The sequence below is a fragment of the Oncorhynchus kisutch genome, linkage group LG18 (genome assembly GCF_002021735.2).
Source record: "Oncorhynchus kisutch isolate 150728-3 linkage group LG18, Okis_V2, whole genome shotgun sequence".
Classification (NCBI taxonomy): Eukaryota; Metazoa; Chordata; class Actinopteri; order Salmoniformes; family Salmonidae; genus Oncorhynchus; species Oncorhynchus kisutch.
This window is the reverse complement of record NC_034191.2, coordinates 11,591,200-11,613,338: the sequence shown is the minus strand read 5'-3', so window position 1 is coordinate 11,613,338 and position 22,139 is coordinate 11,591,200. Positions and strand designations below refer to the sequence as shown.

The 22,139-nt window shown below is 46.0% G+C and overlaps 3 protein-coding genes across 3 annotated transcripts in view; 2 read left to right on the top strand and 1 right to left on the bottom strand.

Moving 5' to 3' along the window:
* Positions 1-1,691, top strand: part of LOC109884505 (endophilin-B2) — a 6,824-nt gene extending 5,133 nt beyond the window's left edge. The window contains exon 10 of the mRNA XM_031796952.1: positions 1-1,691. This exon is cut by the window's left edge and continues 807 nt beyond it. The gene's annotated coding sequence lies outside the window, so the exon portion shown is untranslated.
* Positions 1,692-9,989: 8,298 nt separating this feature from the next.
* LOC116354765 (uncharacterized) lies at positions 9,990-11,602 on the top strand. Its single transcript, XM_031796049.1, has 2 exons — positions 9,990-10,368; positions 10,553-11,602. The coding sequence occupies exons 1-2, from the start codon at positions 10,245-10,247 to the stop codon at positions 11,071-11,073; spliced, it is 645 nt and encodes a 214-aa protein (XP_031651909.1). The 5' UTR covers positions 9,990-10,244; the 3' UTR covers positions 11,074-11,602.
* A 2,499-nt stretch (positions 11,603-14,101) lies between these two features.
* Positions 14,102-19,838, bottom strand: LOC109883525 (solute carrier family 35 member G2). The gene is made up of 2 exons (XM_031795244.1): positions 19,326-19,838; positions 14,102-16,150 (listed from the first exon to the last, which is right to left on the bottom strand). Exon 2 carries the CDS (start codon positions 16,138-16,140, stop codon positions 14,701-14,703), a length of 1,440 nt encoding a protein of 479 aa, XP_031651104.1. The 5' UTR covers positions 16,141-16,150; positions 19,326-19,838; the 3' UTR covers positions 14,102-14,700.
* Between the last annotated feature and the right edge of the window lie 2,301 nt (positions 19,839-22,139).

Here is a 22,139-nt window from a genome sequence, read left to right as displayed (position 1 = left end):
CAGCCAGCCCTTGAAAACCAACCAGGCAACCAGACAACCCCTACAAACCAACCAGGCAACCAATGAGTCCCCAACAACCAATGTGTCCTCATCAACCAACCAGGCAACAAACCAACCCTTGAAAACCAACCAGGAACTCATCGAACCCTTAGCAACCAATGAGTCATCAACCACCAACCAACCCATACAAACCAACCAGGCAACAGACAGCCCTTGACAAGCAACCAGGAAACTGGTGCACCTATGTGGCTATATTGAAGCAACATCTCAAGATGTTAAAGGATGTTAAAGCTTGGGCGCAAATGGGTCTTCCAAATGGACAATGACCCCAAGCATACGTCCAAGGTTATAGCAAAATGGCTTAAGGACAACAAAGTCAAGGTGTTGGAGTGGCCATCACAAAGCCCTGACCTGAATCCTATAAAATTTGTGGGCAGAACTGAAAAAGCATGTGCGAACAAGGAGCCCTACAAACCTGACTCAGTTACACCAGCTCTGTCAGGAAGAATGGGCCAAAATTCACCCAACTTATTGTGGGAAGCTTGTGGAAGGCTACCCGAAATGTTTTGACCCAAGTTAAACACTTTAAAGGCAATGCTACCAAATATGAATGTAAACTTCTGACCCACTGGAAATCATTTTTAAAAGCTGAAACAAATCAGCTACTATTATTTCACATTCTTAAAATAAAGTGGTGATCCTAACTGACCTAAGACAGGGATTTTTTACTAGGATTAAATATCAGGAATGGTGAAAAACTGAGTTTAAAAGTATTTGGCTGTGTATGTAAACTAAATGTGTATGTAAACTTCCGACTTCAACTGTATCTATTGGAGCATCTATGTACTCTTTAAGTGAGTTATGTATCCAGGCCTAAATGTATGTATATGGTGGTGATCTATGTGGAGGTTATCTAGATGTATATGCATGTAGGTTACTGTATATGGTGGTGATCTATGTGGAGGTTATCTAGATGTGTATGCATGTAGGTTACTGTATATGGTGGTGATCTATGTGGAGGTTATCTCGATGTATATGCATGTAGGTTACTGTATATGGTGGTGATCTATGTGGAGGTTATCTAGATGTGTATGCATGTAGGTTACTGTATATGGTGGTATAGATCAATATGGTTGGTATATGTCTATTTGGAGACTTAGAAATGGAGTAACACTTACAGCTGTGTTTACATTATGTATTGTGTCATCTGAAAACACTTCGTGTGATCAAGAGAGGTGACATTTTGTTGCATATGGAATACATGTGTGTGTGTGACCCTTCACCTCTATAGGGTGAGGTCATTTTCCATACGGCAACATGTCATGCTTATTCCATAGTATTAAACGTACACACACACTTACAGCCTTGAATATAGTCCCACCAGGCTAAACCGTGTAAATGTTTCCGTCTACAGATGTTTTCAATTGACCCTGCCTGAGAGGGCAGCTATACACACACACACACACACAAGCGCGCGCACGACAGCTCCGCCTCGATCTGCTGGTGCTGAGGTCTACGTGGTTACTCTGGGTTACTGGGACACAGAACACACACACATTAACTATTGAGGTTTGATTTCCATGTGTCTGAACCTGTCAGGGTTGTTTCAGTGACATTATGTTTTATTATTAACTCTGACCATATTAGATCATCTGGAATTATTTAGAATCATATTAAACTGATAATGAGGCTCTGGTGCAGTGTGATGTTTATCTGAGCTCTGAATCTATGGCTGCCGTGTTCCCGGTCTGAACCCTGTTCAGACTATGATGTGTGTGTGAGTGTGTGTGTGTTTGTGTGTGCGCACACCCGCCCTCTCTCAGCTGAGGGCCTGTATCAGAGCCAATTGAGAAGTCGGAGTCTTAAATCCGTCCATGGCTGTCGGTATTCCTGGGTTTCCTGTGGCGTTCCCGGTCATAATAACTGTTTCCTGTGACTATGGAATGCTTCACCTCTCTGTCAGGGAGAGGTCTCCTGGTGAGAGGTTTTATGGATGAGCCGCATCCTGTGTGGCTGAGGAAATATGAACTCCAGATCTACGCACACACACACACACACACAGCTTTAATTAGTACGCTGTTTGGGGATAATTACATTTTATAGTATGCAAACTTGAAAAAAATAATAAATAGCATTTGTACAGTTAGTCAAATATAAATACTTTTATTAAGCTAGGTGAGAATTCTGGTTCGGTATCGGAGATTATTTACTCAACAACAGTTGCATACTTCTCACGGTCTTCTACAACATGAGCAGACCTGTGGCGAGGTGAACCTTATCTGGAAGTCCTTGGTCATAGTTTCCACATTTCCATTGAGGGACCTGTCTTTGGTACACGTACTGCTGAGGAAGGGGGACACAGTCAGGTATGTACACACACACACACACAATGCACACATTCTTATTGGCCCATGCAGGGAGACCGACAACATGACGTCACCAAAACATTCCTATCTAAAATAGTCAGTGAATCATTTTTATGTCCGTTTCTGTCCAGAGGTGGTGTTCCGTGTGCCAGAATTGAAGTGGAGAAAAGTAAAGAGTTGACCCCTCTCTTCTTGTCCTCTGCTGCAGGTGCCTTCACAGCACCAGTGAGAGGCGTCTACTACATCAGATTCACCGCTGCTCAACATGGGCTTGGTTACATGGGTGGGCTTGGTTACATGGGTATATCCATGTTCAAGAATGGAGCTGGAGGAGGGAGACGCGGTGTACATGCGTCTCCCTGTGAGCTTCAGGCTCTATGATGACACATAACATCTTCAGTGGCTTCCTGCTTTTCACTGTGTGAGAACATCAGAAATACTGTAATGGTCTCATGTGAAGAAGAGTTTGAATGTCAGGGCGTCGTGGAGCCACAAACACATCTTGAAAAGGGGAGAAGAATCACACATCCCTTGTAAAGCTAAGATCTAAAGATCTAAGATTTGTCATTATGAGCCAGATTTACTAAGTGACAATACACCAGAAGCAATGCTAAATCACACACTATACTGAACTGTACACTACTGAACTGTATACTATACTGAACTGTACACTACTGAACTGTACACTACTGAACTGTACACTACTGAACTGTATACTATACTGAACTGTATACTATACTGAACTGTACACTACTGAACTGTACACTATACTGAACTGTACACTACTGAACTTTACACTACTGAACTGTACACTACTGAACTGTATACTATACTGAACTGTACACTACTGAACTGTACACTACTGAACTGTATACACTACTGAACTGTATACTATACTGAACTGTATACTATACTGAACTGTACACTACTGAACTGTACACTATACTGAACTGTACACTACTGAACTGTACACTACTGAACTGTACACTACTGAACTGTATACTATACTGAACTGTACACTACTGAACTGTACACTATACTGAACTGTACACTACTGAACTGTACACTACTGAACTGTACACTACTGAACTGTATACTATACTGAACTGTACACTACTGAACTGTACACTACTGAACTGTATACTATACTGAACTGTACACTACTGAACTGTACACTACTGAACTGTATACTATACTGAACTGTATACTATACTGAACTGTACACTACTGAACTGTACACTATACTGAACTGTACACTACTGAACTGTACACTACTGAACTGTATACTATACTGAACTGTACACTACTGAACTGTATACTATACTGAACTGTATACTATACTGAACTGTACACTACTGAACTGTACACTACTGAACTGTATACTATACTGAACTGTACACTACTGAACTGTACACTACTGAAGTGTATACTATACTGAACTGTACACTACTGAAGTGTATACTATACTGAACTGTACACTATACTGAAGTGTATACTATACTGAACTGTACACTACTGAAGTGTATACTATACTGTACACTACTGAACTGTACACTATACTGAACTGTACACTACTGAACTGTACACTACTGAAGTGTATACTACTGAACTGTACACTACTGAACTGTACACTACTGAAGTGTATACTATACTGAAGTGTATACTATACTGAACTGTACACTACTGAACTGTACACTACTGAAGTGTATACTATACTGAACTGTACACTACTGAACTGTACACTACTGAAGTGTATACTATACTGAACTGTACACTACTGAAGTGTATACTATACTGAAGTGTATACTATACTGAACTGTACACTACTGAACTGTACACTACTGAAGTGTATACTATACTGAACTGTACACTACTGAAGTGTATACTATACTGAAGTGTATACTATACTGAACTGTACACTACTGAACTGTACACTACTGAAGTGTATACTATACTGAACTGTACACTACTGAACTGTATACTATACTGAACTGTACACTATACTGAAGTGTATACTATACTTAACTGTACACTACTGAAGTGTATACTATACTGTACACTACTGAACTGTACACTATACTGAACTGTACACTACTGAACTGTACACTACTGAACTGTACACTACTGAACTGTATACTATACTGAACTGTACACTACTGAACTGTATACTATACTGAACTGTACACTACTGAACTGTACACTACTGAAGTGTATACTATACTGAACTGTACACTACTGAAGTGTATACTATACTGAACTGTACACTACTGAAGTGTATACTATACTGAACTGTACACTACTGAACTGTACACTACTGAAGTGTATACTATACTGAACTGTACAATACTGAACTGTACACTACTGAAGTGTATACTATACTGAACTGTACACTACTGAACTGTACACTACTGAAGTGTATACTATACTGAACTGTACACTACTGAACTGTACACTATACTGAACTGTACACTACTGAGCTGTACACTACTGAAGTGTATACTATACTGAACTGTACACTACTGAAGTGTATACTATACTGAACTGTACACTATACTGAAGTGTATACTATACTGAACTGTACACTACTGAAGTGTATACTATACTGTACACTACTGAACTGTACACTATACTGAACTGTACACTACTGAACTGTACACTACTGAAGTGTATACTACTGAACTGTACACTACTGAACTGTACACTACTGAAGTGTATACTATACTGAAGTGTATACTATACTGAACTGTACACTACTGAACTGTACACTACTGAAGTGTATACTATACTGAACTGTACACTACTGAACTGTACACTACTGAAGTGTATACTATACTGAACTGTACACTACTGAAGTGTATACTATACTGAAGTGTATACTATACTGAACTGTACACTACTGAACTGTACACTACTGAAGTGTATACTATACTGAACTGTACACTACTGAAGTGTATACTATACTGAAGTGTATACTATACTGAACTGTACACTACTGAACTGTACACTACTGAAGTGTATACTATACTGAACTGTACACTACTGAACTGTATACTATACTGAACTGTACACTATACTGAAGTGTATACTATACTTAACTGTACACTACTGAAGTGTATACTATACTGTACACTACTGAACTGTACACTATACTGAACTGTACACTACTGAACTGTACACTACTGAACTGTACACTACTGAACTGTATACTATACTGAACTGTACACTACTGAACTGTATACTATACTGAACTGTACACTACTGAACTGTACACTACTGAAGTGTATACTATACTGAACTGTACACTACTGAACTGTACACTACTGAAGTGTATACTATACTGAACTGTACACTACTGAAGTGTATACTATACTGAACTGTACACTACTGAACTGTACACTACTGAAGTGTATACTATACTGAACTGTACAATACTGAACTGTACACTACTGAAGTGTATACTATACTGAACTGTACACTACTGAAGTGTATACTATACTGAAGTGTATACTATACTGAACTGTACACTACTGAACTGTACACTACTGAAGTGTATACTATACTGAACTGTACACTACTGAACTGTATACTATACTGAACTGTACACTATACTGAAGTGTATACTATACTTAACTGTACACTACTGAAGTGTATACTATACTGTACACTACTGAACTGTACACTATACTGAACTGTACCCTACTGAACTGTACACTACTGAACTGTACACTACTGAACTGTATACTATACTGAACTGTACACTACTGAACTGTACACTACTGAACTGTATACTATACTGAACTGTACACTACTGAACTGTATACTATACTGAACTGTACACTACTGAACTGTACACTACTGAACTGTACACTACTGAACTGTATACTATACTGAACTGTATACTATACTGAACTGTACATTACTGAACGGTATACTATACTGAACTGTACACTACTGAACTGTATAATATACTGAACTGTACACTACTGAACTGTACACTACTGAACTGTATACTATACTGAACTGTACACTACTGAACTGTACACTACTGAAGTGTATACTATACTGAACTGTACACTACTGAAGTGTATACTATACTGAACTGTACACTATACTGAAGTGTATACTATACTGAACTGTACACTACTGAACTGTATACTATACTGAACTGTACACTATACTGAAGTGTATACTATACTTAACTGTACACTACTGAAGTGTATACTATACTGTACACTACTGAACTGTACACTATACTGAACTGTACACTACTGAACTGTACACTACTGAAGTGTATACTATACTGAACTGTACACTACTGAACTGTATACTATACTGAACTGTACACTATACTGAAGTGTATAATATACTTAACTGTACACTACTGAAGTGTATACTATACTGTACACTACTGAACTGTACACTATACTGAACTGTACACTACTGAACTGTACACTACTGAAGTGTATACTACTGAACTGTACACTACTGAACTGTATACTACTGAACTGTACACTACTGAACTGTACACTACTGAACTGCTCCCTCTCTCCATCCCTCAGCGTTAAAGACCAGAGGCAGTAGCCCAAATCACAACGTTGAACAACTCTCATTTATATGTTGACAATGCCTGAGGTCACTGGGCTATTAATAGCACGGTTTTACTCATTAAGTTGTGTTGTTTTATATGACTGTTGTTATTGTTCTTATTCTTAGCCTCTCCCTTTCTCTGGTCTATCCAACCGGGTGTCTCCCTTTCTCTGGTCTATCCAACCGGGTGTCTCCCTTTCTCTGGTCTATCCAATCGGGTGTCTCCCTTTCTCTGGTCTATCCAACCGGGTGTCTCCCTCTCTCTGGTCTATCCAACCGGGTGTCTCCCTTTCTCTGGTCTATCCAACCGGGTGTCTCCCTTTCTCTGGTCTATCCAACCGGGTGTCTCCCTTTCTCTGGTCTATCCAACCGGGTGTGTCTCCCTCTCTCTGGTCTATCCAACCAGGTGTCTCCCTTTCTCTGGTCTATCCAACCGGGTGTCTCCCTTTCTCTGGTCTATCCAACCGGGTGTCTCCCTCTCTCTGGTCTATCCAACCGGGTGTCTCCCTCTCTCTGGTCTATCCAACCGGGTGTCTCCCTTTCTCTGGTCTATCCAATCGGGTGTCTCCCTTTCTCTGGTCTATCCAATCGGGTGTCTCCCTTTCTCTGGTCTATCCAACCGGGTGTCTCTCTCTCTCTGGTCTATCCAACCGGGTGTCTCCCTTTCTCTGGTCTATCCAACCGGGTGTCTCCCTCTCTCTGGTCTATCCAACCGGGTGTCTCCCTCTCTCTGGTCTATCCAACCGGGTGTCTCCCTTTCTCTGGTCTATCCAACCGGGTGTCTCCCTTTCTCTGATCTATCCAATCGGGTGTCTCCCTTTCTCTGGTCTATCCAACCGGGTGTCTCCCTCTCTCTGGTCTGTCCAACCGGGTGTCTCCCTCTCTCTGGTCTATCCAACCCTGTGTCTCCCTTTCTCTGGTCTATCCAACCGGGTGTCTCCCTTTCTCTGGTCTATCCAACCGGGTGTCTCCCTTTCTCTGGTCTATCCAACCAGGTGTCTCCCTTTCTCTGGTCTATCCAACCGGGTGTCTCCCTTTCTCTGGTCTATCCAACCAGGTGTCTCCCTTTCTCTGGTCTATCCAACCGGGTGTCTCCCTTTCTCTGGTCTATCCAACCAGGTGTCTCCCTTTCTCTGGTCTATCCAACCGTGTGTCTCCCTTTCTCTGGTCTATCCAACCGGGTGTCTCCCTTTTTCTGGTCTATCCAACCGGGTGTCTCCCTTTCTCTGGTCTATCCAACCGGGTGTGTCTCCCTTTCTCTGGTCTATCCAACCAGGTGTCTCCCTTTCTCTGGTCTATCCAATCGGGTGTCTCCCTTTCTCTGGTCTATCCAACCGGGTGTGTCTCCCTTTCTCTGGTCTATCCAACCAGGTGTCTCCCTTTCTCTGGTCTATCCAATCGGGTGTCTCCCTTTCTCTGGTCTATCCAACCGGGTGTCTCCCTTTCTCTGGTCTATCCAACCAGGTGTCTCCCTTTCTCTGGTCTATCCAACCAGGTGTCTCCCTTTCTCTGGTCTATCCAACCAGGTGTCTCCCTTTCTCTGGTCTATCCAACCGGGTGTCTCCCTTTCTCTGGTCTATCCAACCGGGTGTCTCCCTTTCTCTGGTCTATCCAACCAGGTGTCTCCCTTTCTTTGGTCTATCCAACCGGGTGTGTCTCCCTCTTTCTGGTCTATCCAACCGGGTGTCTCCCTTTCTCTGGTCTATCCAACCGGGTGTGTCTCCCTTTCTCTGGTCTATCCAACCGGGTGTCTCCCTTTCTCTGGTCTATCCAACCGGGTGTCTCCCTTTCTCTGGTCTATCCAACCGGGTGTCTCCCTTTCTTTGGTCTATCCAACCGGGTGTCTCCCTTTCTCTGGTCTATCTAACCGGGTGTCTCCCTCTCCCCCTCTGTCTCTCCCCCCTCTGTTTCTCTCCCCCTCTGTTTCTCTCCCTGTTTCTACATGACTCGCATTCTCTCTCTCGCACTCTCTCTCTCGCTATACAATTCTTAGTAGTGGATGTTAGGATGCCCTCCCCCCTGTTAGAGGACAGACATGTTCCACCCCAGACAGACATGGTGTGTTCAGCAGGGTGTTAACACACATCTGTCATCTGTTGGTAAATGTGTTTCCCCTGTTAGCAATGTGATCACCTGCAGGCCAAGGGAGGAGGTAGACACTGACATATTTAGCTTTGTGTTTTGTGGCTGTTAAAGCCCCTTCTGGGATCAGCAGGTTTAACATATTTGTGTCTCAGCATCCCTCAATCTCTCCCTCTCTCTATCTGTCTCTCCCTCTCTCTATCTCTCTCACTCTCCCTCTCTCCCCTCTGTCTCTCTCTCTCTGTCTCTTCGTCTCTCTCTCCCTCTCTCTCTCTCTCTCCCTCTGTCTCTCTCTCTGTCTCTCTCTCTGTCTCTCCCTCTCTGCCTCTCTCTCGCTCTCTCTCTTTCTCTCTCTCCCTCTCTCTCGCTCTGTCTCTCTCTCTCTACCTCTCTCTTCCTCTCTCTCTCCCTCTCTCTCTGTCTCTCTCTCACTCTCTGTCTCTCTCTCTCACTCTTCCTCTCTCTCCCTCTCTCTCTCTCTCTCTATCTGTCTCCCTCTCTCTCTCTCTCTCTCTCTCTCTCTCTCTCTCTCTCTCTCTCTCTCTCTCTCTCTCTCTCTCTCTCTCTCTCACACACACTCTGTCTCTCTATCTTTCTCTCTCTCCCTCTGTCTCTCTCTCTGTCTCCCTCTCTCTCCCTTCTTCTCTCTCTCTCTCCCCCTCTCTTTCTACCTCTCTCACTCTGTCTCTCTCTCTCTTGCTCTCTCTCTCTCTCCCTCTCTCTCACTCTCTCTCTCTTATTCTCACTCTCTCTCTCTCTCACTCTCTCACTCTCTGCCTCTCTCTCTCTCTCTCACTCTCTGCCCTCTCTCTCTCTCTCTCTCACTCTCACTCTCTGCCTCTCTCTCTCTCTCTCTCTCTCTCTCTCTCTCTCTCTCTCTCTCTCTATGCTGTAAAAGTGCCACCAGTGGCACCACTCCACCCTGCAGATTGCCCCTCCCTCACTGTACAGGTGGTTACATGGTGGTTGTAACAGGCACCCTCCACAGAAGCATTACTCACACACCTTCCCCCACTTTATCCCCCTTTTCTCTCCTCCCTCTCTCCTCCCCTTCTCCTGGTGTATAACAGTCAGCCCAGACAATTGTGGGCTCAGTCTAGTCAACTAGAGAGAGAGAGAGAGAATACAGCACAAGACCTCTGGAGTATCACTGGCAACGGGACGTTTTTTCACACTTTCTTCCACACACACAGACTCGGAAGCGGCAGCATGTTGGTGAACAGGGTCTGGCATGTAGTGTGTGTGCTCTGCTGTGTGTGTGTGAACGCAGAGGAATATGAAGTGAACTACGCAGACAACTACGAAAAGGAGATTACACAGGACCAACAGGACGGTACGTCTCTGTCTTTCACTCCTTCATTTCTTCCCTTGTTCTTTTGTCTCTCGGTTTCTCTCCTTGACCTGCTCCCCCTTTTCTCTCTCTGTTTCACTTGTTCACCTGAGACCTACATTCTAGAGGTGGCTTGTATGGCTGACTGTGGATTGACAGTGTGGTATCTGGTTCCCTCTCCCTCCAGGGGACTCCCCTGTGACTACCTGCCAGGCTACAGACCTCTCTCGCTGGAACAAACTCTTCGTGGCTCTGGAGGACTCCCACCAGAGGGATATGATGCTGATGGAAGCCCTGGAGAAACGCTGTGGAGCCCCGGGAGTCTGCCAGCAGTGCCTGCCCGCCATCGAGGCAGTTTGCCGGGGGCAGACAGAGCAGGCGAGCCCCAGGCTCCATCAAGGCCTAGTGGAGCTGAAGGAGGAGGTAACCGAGCGAGAGGGGAGAATGAATTCTTCACTACAGCAGATCAAACAGGAGGGAGCAGAAAGTTATGGGAGGATGATGGCTGTGTTACATCATCTCCTTCAGAACAGCAAAGAGCAGAACCATAGACTACATCGATTGGAGGAGAGTAAGCTGACAGGGGAGGTGACAGAAGGGGCTGGATCTATAGGAGCCGGGCATAGAGAAGCAGAGCCAATCAGGACAGGGCATAAAGAGAATGGGTTGGGTTTGGGGAGGGGCTTAGTGGGAGAGGTGGACCAATAGGAAGAAGCCTGGCAGTATAGGGGCGGGTCTCGGACTGGGTTTGGGCATGAAGCTGTTCTCGTCAAGCACAAAGAAACAGTTAGTGACATCATCGCCATCATCGGACCCGGGAAAGATTGAGCGGCCTCTGGTTGCTATAGCGATGGAAATGCAGAAGGTGCAGACCCAGCTGGGCCTAATATCCTCTGTAGGGAACTAAGGATGAAAAAATACAAGGAGAAATTAAAGGAAGGATATCTGATGGACATTGTCCTCTATCAGGGACTGAATTAAAACTAAAATATAAACGTATTGAAATGTTGCACACTAACATATCACCTCTTTATACATTAGTAAAGCAAAACAATCGCCTTGAAATATGTTTAGTATTCTTTTTTAATTCTGTATAATTAAAGGAACTGCTCTGTGACTCTAATTGTCTAAGTGATGAATAAAGATTTGTTCAACTTTTTAATTGGTGGAAAGGGTTCCTCCTGTCTCAAGTTATACACCCACCATCTTTACCAGGGAAAACTTGTCATCATGGACATTGTGGACAATAACAGGAGTGTCTCAGATACTGTTGACATCTCAGCTATAATCAGACACAGTTCTCTTTCTCATTACTGAGTTTACACACTTTAAATAAACTGTTTAGGATTTATGACGTTTTGCCAGACTTATAACACAGCGACAGTTCTGCTGCCACAGAACTTCATTCATCTGTGTGTGTGTGTGTCGGTGCGTGCTGGCGTGTGTGTGTGTCGGTGCGTGCTGGCGTGTGTGTATCGGTGCGTGCTGGTGTGTGTGTGTCGGTGCGTGCTGGTGTGTGTGTGTCGGTGCGTGCTGGTGTGTGTGTGTCGGTGCGTGCTGGCGTGTGTGTGTCGGTGCGTGCTGGTGTGTGTGTGGGTGACATGAAGAGAGTTTTCCATATAAAGTAGTAGCCAGGGGGTGGGTAGGCTAGTAGGAGGAGGGTTGTGTTTGGACACTGTCATCTTTTCTCTCTCTCCTTCTTCAAGAACTAGTTTCAAAATGTCACAGGGTTCAAGGTATGTGAATCCCACCATCCTGGTTTACATGCATTGTGACCTGACACAATGATAGATGAGACAAGAGGAGAGGAGAGGAGAGGAGATATGACGAGAGGAGATATGACGAGACGAGAGGAGAGATGACAAGAGGAGAGGAGACGAGAGGAGAGATGATGAGAGGAGAGGAGAGGAGAGATGACGAGACGAGAGGAGAGGAGATATGACGAGAGGAGAGGAGAGATGACGAGACGAGAGGAGAGATGACGAGAGGAGAGGAGACGAGAGGAGAGGAGACGAGAGGAGAGATGACGAGAGGAGACGAGAGGAGAGGAGACGAGAGGAGAGATGACGAGAGGAGAGGAGACGAGAGGAGAGATGACGAGAGGAGAGGAGAGATGACGAGAGGAGAGGAGAGGAGAGGAGAGATGACGAGAGGAGAGGAGAGGAGAGGAGAGGAGAGATGACGATAGGAGAGGAGAGGAGAGATGAGGAGAGGAGAGGAGAGATGAGGAGAGGAGAGATGAGGAGAGGAGAGGAGAGATGACGAGAGGAGAGGAGAGATGACGAGAGGAGTGGAGAGGAGAGATGACGAGAGGAGAGGAGAGGAGAGATGACGAGAGGAGAGGAGAGGAGACGAGAGGAGAGATGACGAGAGGAGAGGAGACGAGAGGAGAGATGACGAGAGGAGAGGAGAGATGACGAGAGGAGAGATGACGAGAGGAGGAGAGGAGAGAGATGACGAGAGGAGAGGAGAGATGACAAGAGGAGAGGAGAGGAGAGATGACGAGAGGAGAGGAGAGGAAAGGAGAGGAGAGTAGAGATGACGAGAGGAGAGGAGAGATGACGAGAGGAGAGGAGAGATGACGAGAGGAGAGGAGAGATGACGAGAGGAGAGGAGAGGAGAGATTACGAGAGGAGAGATGACGAGAGGAGAGGAGAGGAGAGATGACGAGACGAGAGGAGAGGAGAGATGACGAGAGGAGAGGAGAGATGATGAGAGGAGAGGAGAGGAGAGATGACGAGAGGAGAGGAGAGGAAAGGAAAGGAGAGGAGAGGAGAGATGACGAGACGAGAGGAGAGGAGAGATGACGAGAGGAGAGATGACGAGAGGAGAGGAGAAGAGAGGAGAGATGACGAGACGAGAGAAGAGGAGAGATGACGAGAGGAGAGATGATGAGAGGAGAGGAGACAAGAGGGGAGGTTGTTATTAGTCTTAATCACAGCTTCCACTTACAGCTGCTAACAGATGGATAGATACACTCCCCCTCTTCCTCTCTCCCATCCTGCTCTCTCCCATCCTCCTCTCTCCCACCCTCCTCTCTCCCATCCTCCTCTCTCCCACCCTCCTCTCTCCCATCCTCCTCTCTCCCACCCTCCTCTCTCCCATCCTCCTCTCTCCCATTCTGCTCTCTCCCATCCTCCTCTCTCCCATCCTCCTCTCTCCCACCCTCCTCTCTCCCACCCTCCTCTCTCCCACCCTCCTCTCTCCCATCCTCCTCTCTCCCATTCTGCTCTCTCCCATCCTCCTCTCTCCCATCCTCCTCTCTCCCATTCTGCTCTCTCCCATCCTCCTCTCTCCCATCCTCCTCTCTCCCATCCTCCTCTCTCCCATCATTCTCCTCTTGCACCCTTCTTTTTCTCACCCTCACCCTGGCTGCCCCCCCCCCCCCCTTCACCCAGGCTGGCTGCCCCCCCCCCCCTCACCCTGGCTGGCTCCCCCCCTCACCCTGGCTGGCTGCCCCCTCCCCTCACCCTGGCTGGCTCCCCCCCTCACCCTGGCTGGCTGCCCCCCCCCCCCTCACCCTGGCTGGCTCCCCCCTCACCCTGTTTGGCTGCCCCCCCCTCACCCTGGCTGGCTCCCCCCCTCACCCTGGCTGGCTGCCCCCCCCCCTCACCCTGGCTGGCTCCCCCCTCACCCTGTTTGGCTGCCCCTCACCCTGGCTGGCATAGTCACTGACACTTTACCATGTGAAACTCAGCCAACACACACACACACACAGTCAGTAGGAGAGAGCAAATCACAGTAACACAGAGGTTTTAATATGACATCACACTATCACAATAGCCAGTAAGACACCACAGTATTGGAACTTTACAACAACTGCAATACAAAATAGATATATTTACTATTCACATTGGAGTAGGTAGATGTTTTCCCTAACCACTGATACAGGGTCAGATATTTTGACACCTCCTAATGGTTAAGGTAATGATTGGAGTTGGTGTATCTGATTCTAGATCTGTGGTTAAAGACAGCTATTTTAGCTCAAGCATTAACATTCACCATAGAGTCCTTTTAAAAACATACTGACCTCAGATAGAGAGAGCGAGGGCAAGAGAGAGAGGGGGAGAGCGAGCGAGAGAGAGGGGGAGAGCGAGCGAGAGAGAGAGCGGGAGAGAGAGAGAGCGAGAGAGAGAGAGAGAGAGAGAGAGAGAGAGAGGGAGAGAGAGAGAGAGCGAGAGAGAGAGAGAGAGCATAAAACCCCTGGGAAAAGAGAGATAGACAGAAACATAGATAGAAGGGGAGTGGTCTATTTGATTGGCAAGTCCAGAATCTTTGTGCGTGCATGTCCCCCTTGCATGTGCTTTTGTGTGTGTGCGTGTGCGTGTGTGTATGTTATTTAATTGGCGAGTCCAGGATCTCTTCGTACTCTTCTCTCTGTTTCCTCCCACTTCCTCGAGAGGGTAGGAGCTTCACTGTAACAAGCCAACTCACGCTCGCCACCACCACCACACCCCCTATGACCTCACACACTGAGGGAACCAATGGCACAACAGCGATCTCCAGCACCATAGCGACCGGTACTTCCAGACCCTGTGTAGCCGACACCAAAGCTGGGTGAAGTCGGGTGAGGCCATGGGTCACCCCCACGAACCCCCCAGCAGAGCACACAGCTACCCCCAGGACGATGCACCAAGCCTGGAGACTGGCCGGCCACACTGGCCCCTGTCGGAGGAGAAGCATGGAGACTGCGGTGCTCAGACAGCCGGTCCAACTGACAGTGAACAGAGCGGTGCCGACACTGACCCGTTCCTTCAGAGAGCGGTACATGACTAGAGCCAGAGACATCCATAGTCCTGCGAGAACAGTCAGGGACCAACCAAACGCTTCCCGCCAGAACTGGGCCGATTGTTGTGCCGGTGTCGCACTATTGGGTGTCGCACTATTGGGTATCCCCCCATTGGGTATCCCCCCATTGGGTATCCCTGACCCGGTCCCATTGTTGTTCTCATCCAGCCCTGTTGGGTTAGGAACTAGCGCCAGACCCAGTCCTAACACGCCTGTCGCTACGGTGACCAGGTCCACCAATCCCAGCCGCTCGTCCAGGAGCAACAACGCCAGAGTGGCCGACAGGACGGTGGTCGCCAGGCGCCAGGTTGTCAACGTGGCCTCGTCGTCGCCGAGGGAGACGAAGGATAAGGACGAGTAAGCGCAGCAGAGGGAGAAGGAGTGAGTCAGACCGTACAGGAGCAGCTTCCGCCGATAGCCCTTTGAGCCAAAGGCCGTCTCCGCCCGTTTCATTGGCACAGTCCCATAGAGCAGCTGGAGGATGGATCGTACCAAGAGGAGAGTTAAGGGTGGGAGGTTAAAGCGTGAGGCGGCCAGGCGCGTCAGAACACACACACAGCCATGAGCCAGCCCCGCCATGACCACACTGGCCCACGTGAGCCGAGAAGCAGAGACAGACGCTTCGCTGAAACTCGCTAGCTGCTCCCCTACTCCCCCCCCTGCACCCTTCCCTCCTCCTTCCACCCCCCCCTCGCCTCCCCCCATGGGAGGTCTAGGGGGTGTGTCTTTGTTTTTGTCCTTCCCTCCAAACAGAGCGCCGGCCTTTCCTGTCCATTTCCTGGCTCCTGTCAGCTGTTTCTTGTCCGAGGTCTCCTCCAGGAAGGAGCCGAAGTCCTCGAAGGAGGGCGCGTCATCGTACCCCTCGTCTCCGGGCTGGGGGAAGTGTGTGTGTGTGTGGGGTGTGTGTGGGGCGTACTTGGCGGTGACGGTGTGAGGGTGGATCTTCACCCGCTTCTTAGAGCCGTCCAGGAGATGAGTGGATTCCATGGTTACTCACCTGTAGGGAGGAGAGGTGGGACAAACGTTAGACACAGACACACACCCCTCAGACAGGAACAGAGGGGTTTCACCTAATGGCATTGTCTTCCGACCGCATTGCCATGAACTATCTATGAGTGCAGACGGAGTCGTCTATCTGACGTAAGACCCTCTTCTGTGTCTGCCAGGTGACTCAGTCAGTGGTTGTAATTCACTGTTCTGACGCAGAGGATGCTGCTGCAGTGGACACACACACACACCTTCTATAATATACACAGACAGTAGACACACACACACCTCCTACAATATACACAGACAGTAGACACACACACCTTCTACAATATACACAGACAGTAGACACACACACACCTTCTATAATATACACAGACAGTAGACACACACACCTACTACAATATACACAGACAGTAGACACACACACCTTCTACAATATACACAGACAGTAGACACACACACCTTCTACAATATACACAGACAGTAGACAGTAGACACACACACCTTCTACAATATACACAGACAGTAGACACACACACCTTCTACAATATACACAGACAGTAGACACACACACACCTTCTACAATATACACAGACAGTAGACACACACACACCTTCTACAATATACACAGACAGTAGACACACACACCTTCTACAATATACATAGACAGTAGACACACACACCTTCTACAATATACACAGACAGTAGACACACACACCTTCTACAATATACACAGACAGTAGACACACACACCTTCTACAATATACACCAGACAGTAGACACACACACACCTTCTACAATATACACAGACAGTAGACACACACACCTTCTACAATATACACAGACAGTAGACACACACACACCTTCTACAATATACACAGACAGTAGACACACACACCTTCTACAATATACACAGACAGTAGACACACACACACCTTCTACAATATACACAGACAGTAGACACACACACTTTCTACAATATACACAGACAGTAGACACACACACACCTTCTATAATATACACAGACAGTAGACACACACACACCTTCTACAATATACACAGACAGTAGACACACACACACCTTCTACAATATACACAGACAGTAGACACACACACCTTCTACAATATACACAGACAGTAGACACACACACCTTCTACAATATACACAGACAGTAGACACACACACCTTCTACAATATACACAGACAGTAGACACACACACCTAAAATATACACAGACAGTAGACACACACACACCTTCTATAATATACACAGACAGTAGACACACACACCTACTACAATATACACAGACAGTAGACACACACACCTTCTACAATATACACAGACAGTAGACACATACACCTTCTACAATATACACAGACAGTAGACACACACACCTTCTACAATATACACAGACAGTAGACACACACACACCTTCTACAATATACACAGACAGTAGACACACACACACCTTCTACAATATACACAGACAGTAGACACACACACCTTCTACAATATACACAGACAGTAGACACACACACCTTCTACAATATACACAGACAGTAGACACACACACCTTCTACAATATACACAGACAGTAGACACACACACCTTCTACAATATACACAGACAGTAGACACACACACACACCTTCTACAATATACACAGACAGTAGACACACACACCTTCTACAATATACACAGACAGTAGACACACACACACCTTCTACAATATACACAGACAGTAGACACACACACACCTTCTACAATATACACAGACAGTAGACACACACACACCTTCTACAATATACACAGACAGTAGACACACACACCTTCTACAATATACACAGACAGTAGACACACACACACCTTCTACAATATACACAGACAGTAGACACACACACCTTCTACAATATACACAGACAGTAGACACACACACCTTCTACAATATACACAGACAGTAGACACACACACCTCAAATATACACAGACAGTAGACACACACACACCTTCTATAATATACACAGACGGTAGACACACACACCTACTACAATATACACAGACAGTAGACACACACACCTTCTACAATATACACAGACAGTAGACACACACACATTCTACAATATACACAGACAGTAGACACACACACCTTCTACAATATACACAGACAGTAGACACACACACATTTTCTACAATATACACAGACAGTAGACATACACACCTACTACAATATACACAGACAGTAGACACACACACCTTCTACAATATACACAGACATTAGACACACACACCTACTACAATATACACAGACAGTAGACACACACACCTTCTACAATATACACAGACAGTAGACACACACACCTTCTACAATATACACAGAGAGTAGACACACACACCTACAATATACACAGACAGTAGACACACATCTACAATAATCACAGACAGTAGACACACATCTACAATATACACACACAGTAGACACACACCTTCTACAATATACACAGACAGTAGACACACACACACACCTTCTACAATATACACAGACAGTAGACACACATCTACAATATACACAGACAGTAGACACACACACACACCTTCTACAATATACACAGACAGTAGACACGCACCTACAATATACACAGACAGTAGACACATACTTAAGTAAATCTACAGTCTGTTTTATGAGATAGACAGGGTTTGGGCGCAGGTCGTCTGAGTGTGGCCCCCAGGACTGTGTTACCCATTGAGCTAAATATATAGAAAGAGCTTCTGCAGGTTTTCAGGTCTCAGGTATGGTTACTCATGGTGACTCAATCACTGACTGTTCTAATAAGGACAGAATGCCAAAAGATGCCAAGAGTCTGTGTGGTGGGGTGCGCGCACGTGTCATCTTGTCACTGGGCGAGAGAGAGGATGAGTGTGTCTTGTCAAGGTTACACACACACGGTCCGTGCTGGATTTATGATTGGAACGAGGCGCGTACCCGCGCACAGGAAGTAATGCTGTACGCGGCAGGACAAATAATCACCACAATTATAGAAACCACAAAATAAACAGAAAATAGCCCCACAGCGGTATGGTCGATACCGTGTCAGTTACCCGACTATTCCACCGTAAATAATCCCTGCTCACGCGTAGATTGATTGCTAAATCAACTGATATTTGTAACGACTGCCAGAAACCCACCTGCGGTATTGCGTCAATACTCTGCCCTCCGCTCATTCACCGAATAAATGTCTTCTGTCAGATCAGGGAGACAGTCATCCTTCCACCCCTCTTCCCTCCTCCTGGGTGGTTTGGCGTGCCTCCAAGGTTACCAGTCGCCCAACGGGTCTACCTGGCTCCTCCAACCGCCGGTAGAGCACTGTTGTCGACCACAGGGGTAGAGAGTGTCGGTGATACAAAAAAATCCTTCTTCTGTCTCCCGATCCCTCTCCCTCCCTCCCTCACTCACATACAGCTGCTGCGCTTCTCAGCCTGCCCGACAGTGAAGAGAGAGAGAGAGAGAGAGAAGAGGGAACGATGTCATTATGCTTAAGCATGCATAGCGACCAAAAAAAACATAATCATAAACACTGACCACTGGCAGTCACCTTTGTGTGTGTTTGCACGTGTATGCATGCATGCACAAACTCGCGCACACACAGATCTGCTCCCAGCGGGAATTAATGGTCCTTCTCTATCCCACATCTATATTTCATCACATTCATCACATACTCCTCTGCTGTAGGGATTGATGATAGTCTCTCTCTCTCTCTCTCTCTGTCTCTCTCCCTCTCTCTCGCTCTCTCTCTCTCTCTCTCTCCTCTCTCTCTCTCTCTCTCTCTCTCTCTCTCTCTCTCTCTCTCTCTCTCTCTCTCTCTCCCCCTCTGTCTCTCTCTCTGTCTCTCTCTCTGTCTCTTCCTCTCTCTCTCTCCCTCTCTCACACTCTGTCTCTCTCAATTCAATTCCAGGGGCTTTATTGGCATGGGAAACATGTGTTAACATTGCCAAAGCAAGTGAGGTAGATAATATACAAAAGTGAAATAAACAATACAAATTAACAGTAAACATTACACATTCAGAAGTTTCAAAACAATAAAGACATTACAAATGTCATATTACGTATATATACAGTGTTGCAATGATGTACAAATGGTTAAGGGTACACAAGGAAAAATAAATAAGCATAAGTATGGGTTGTATTTACAATGGTGTTTGTTCCCCACTGGTTGCCCTTTTCTCGTGGCAACAGGTCACACATCTTGCTGCTGTGATGGCACACTGTGGAATTTCATCCAGTAGATATGGGAGTTTATCAACATTGGATTTGTTTTCAAATTCTTTGTGGATCTGTGTAATCTGAGGGAAATATGTCTCTCTAATATGGTCATACATTGGGCAGGAGGTTAGGAAGTGCAGCTCAGTTTCCACCTCATTTTGTGGGTAGTGTGCACATAGCCTGTCTTCTCTTGAGAGCCATGTCTGCCTACGGCGGCCTTTCTCAATAGCAAGGCTATGCTCACTGAGTCTGTACATAGTCAAAGCTTTCCTTAAGTTTGGGTCTGTCACAGTGGTCAGGTATTCTGCCACTGTGTACTCTCTGTTTAGGGCCAAATAGCATTATAGTTTGCTCTGTTTTTTTGTTAATTCTTTCCAATGTGTCAAGTAATTCTCTTTTTGTTTTCTCATGATTTGCTTGGGTCTAATTGTGCTGCTGTCCTGGGGCTCTGTGGGGTGTGTTTGTGTTTGTGAACAGAGCCCCAGGACCAGCTTGCTTAGGGGACTCTTCTCCAGGTTCATCTCTCTGTAGGTGATGGCTTTGTTATGGAAGGTTTGGGAATCGCTTCCTTTTAGGTGGTTGTAGAATTTAACGGCTCTTTTCTGGATTTTGATAATTAGTGGGTATCGGCCTAATTCTGCTCTGCATGCTTTATTTGGTGTTCTACGTTGTACACGGAGGATATTTTTGCAGAATTCTGCATGCAGAGTCTCTATTTGGTGTTTGTCCTCTCTCTCTCTCTCTCTCTCTCTCTCTCTCTCTCTCTCTCTCTCTCTCTCTCTCTCTCTCTCTCTCTCTGTGACTTTCTCTCTCCTGATTTGCCATTATGTGTGTATGTGTGTGTGCCTGCGTGCATGCAAGCATGTGTTTGTGTCATAGCTTGTACCCCATACCAGTAATTACCTCTCCCTTTAGCTGCATGCAGTCTATCGTTTGTGCCTGAGGCTGGTTGACAGACAGACAGAGAGACAGGAAGCAGATCAAGGGAGCAGTCTGATTAGTGAGACCAGACCTGCCACATGGGTGAGACAGTCATGTAACCCACTAACACAGCACTTTCTCTACAGTAATGGGTTGGATGAGAGGGGTGCTAAGGCTCTATTCAGTCCAACAGCCATAATATAATCAGTCTCTCTGCCTGTCTGCCTTCCTGTCTGCCTTCCTGTCTGCCTGTCTGTCTGTCCGTCCGTCCTTCCGCTTAAAAGACAGTGTATGTTAGGTTGCTTAACAGACAGTGTATGTTAGGTTGCTTCTCGGGAGGAAAAATGTTCTGTTTCCATGGCAACTGTGAAGAGGAGAGCGCTATAAGCGTTTTATGGGACTATTCAATGACTATATTATGGAGAAGTTTGCCAACAGAGCCTGTGTAGAGAGAGAGAGAGAGAGAGAGAGAGAGAGAGAGAGAGAGAGAGAGAGAGAGAGAGAGAGAGAGAGAGAGAGAGAGAAAGAGAGAGAGAGAGAGAGAGAGAGAGAGAGAGAGAGAGAGAGAGAGAGAGAGAGAGCCTTCTATGCCATCAAAAGGAACATACAATTTTACATACCAATTAGGATTTGGCTAAAAATACTTGAATCAGTTATAGAACCCATTGCCCTTTATGGTTGTGAGGTCTGGGGTCCGCTCACCAACCAAGAATTCACAGAATGGGACAAACACCAAATTGAGACTGCATGCAGAATTCTGCAAAAATATCCACCGTCTACAACACTAAATAATCAAAATTCTCTGTGAGAAGTTGTGA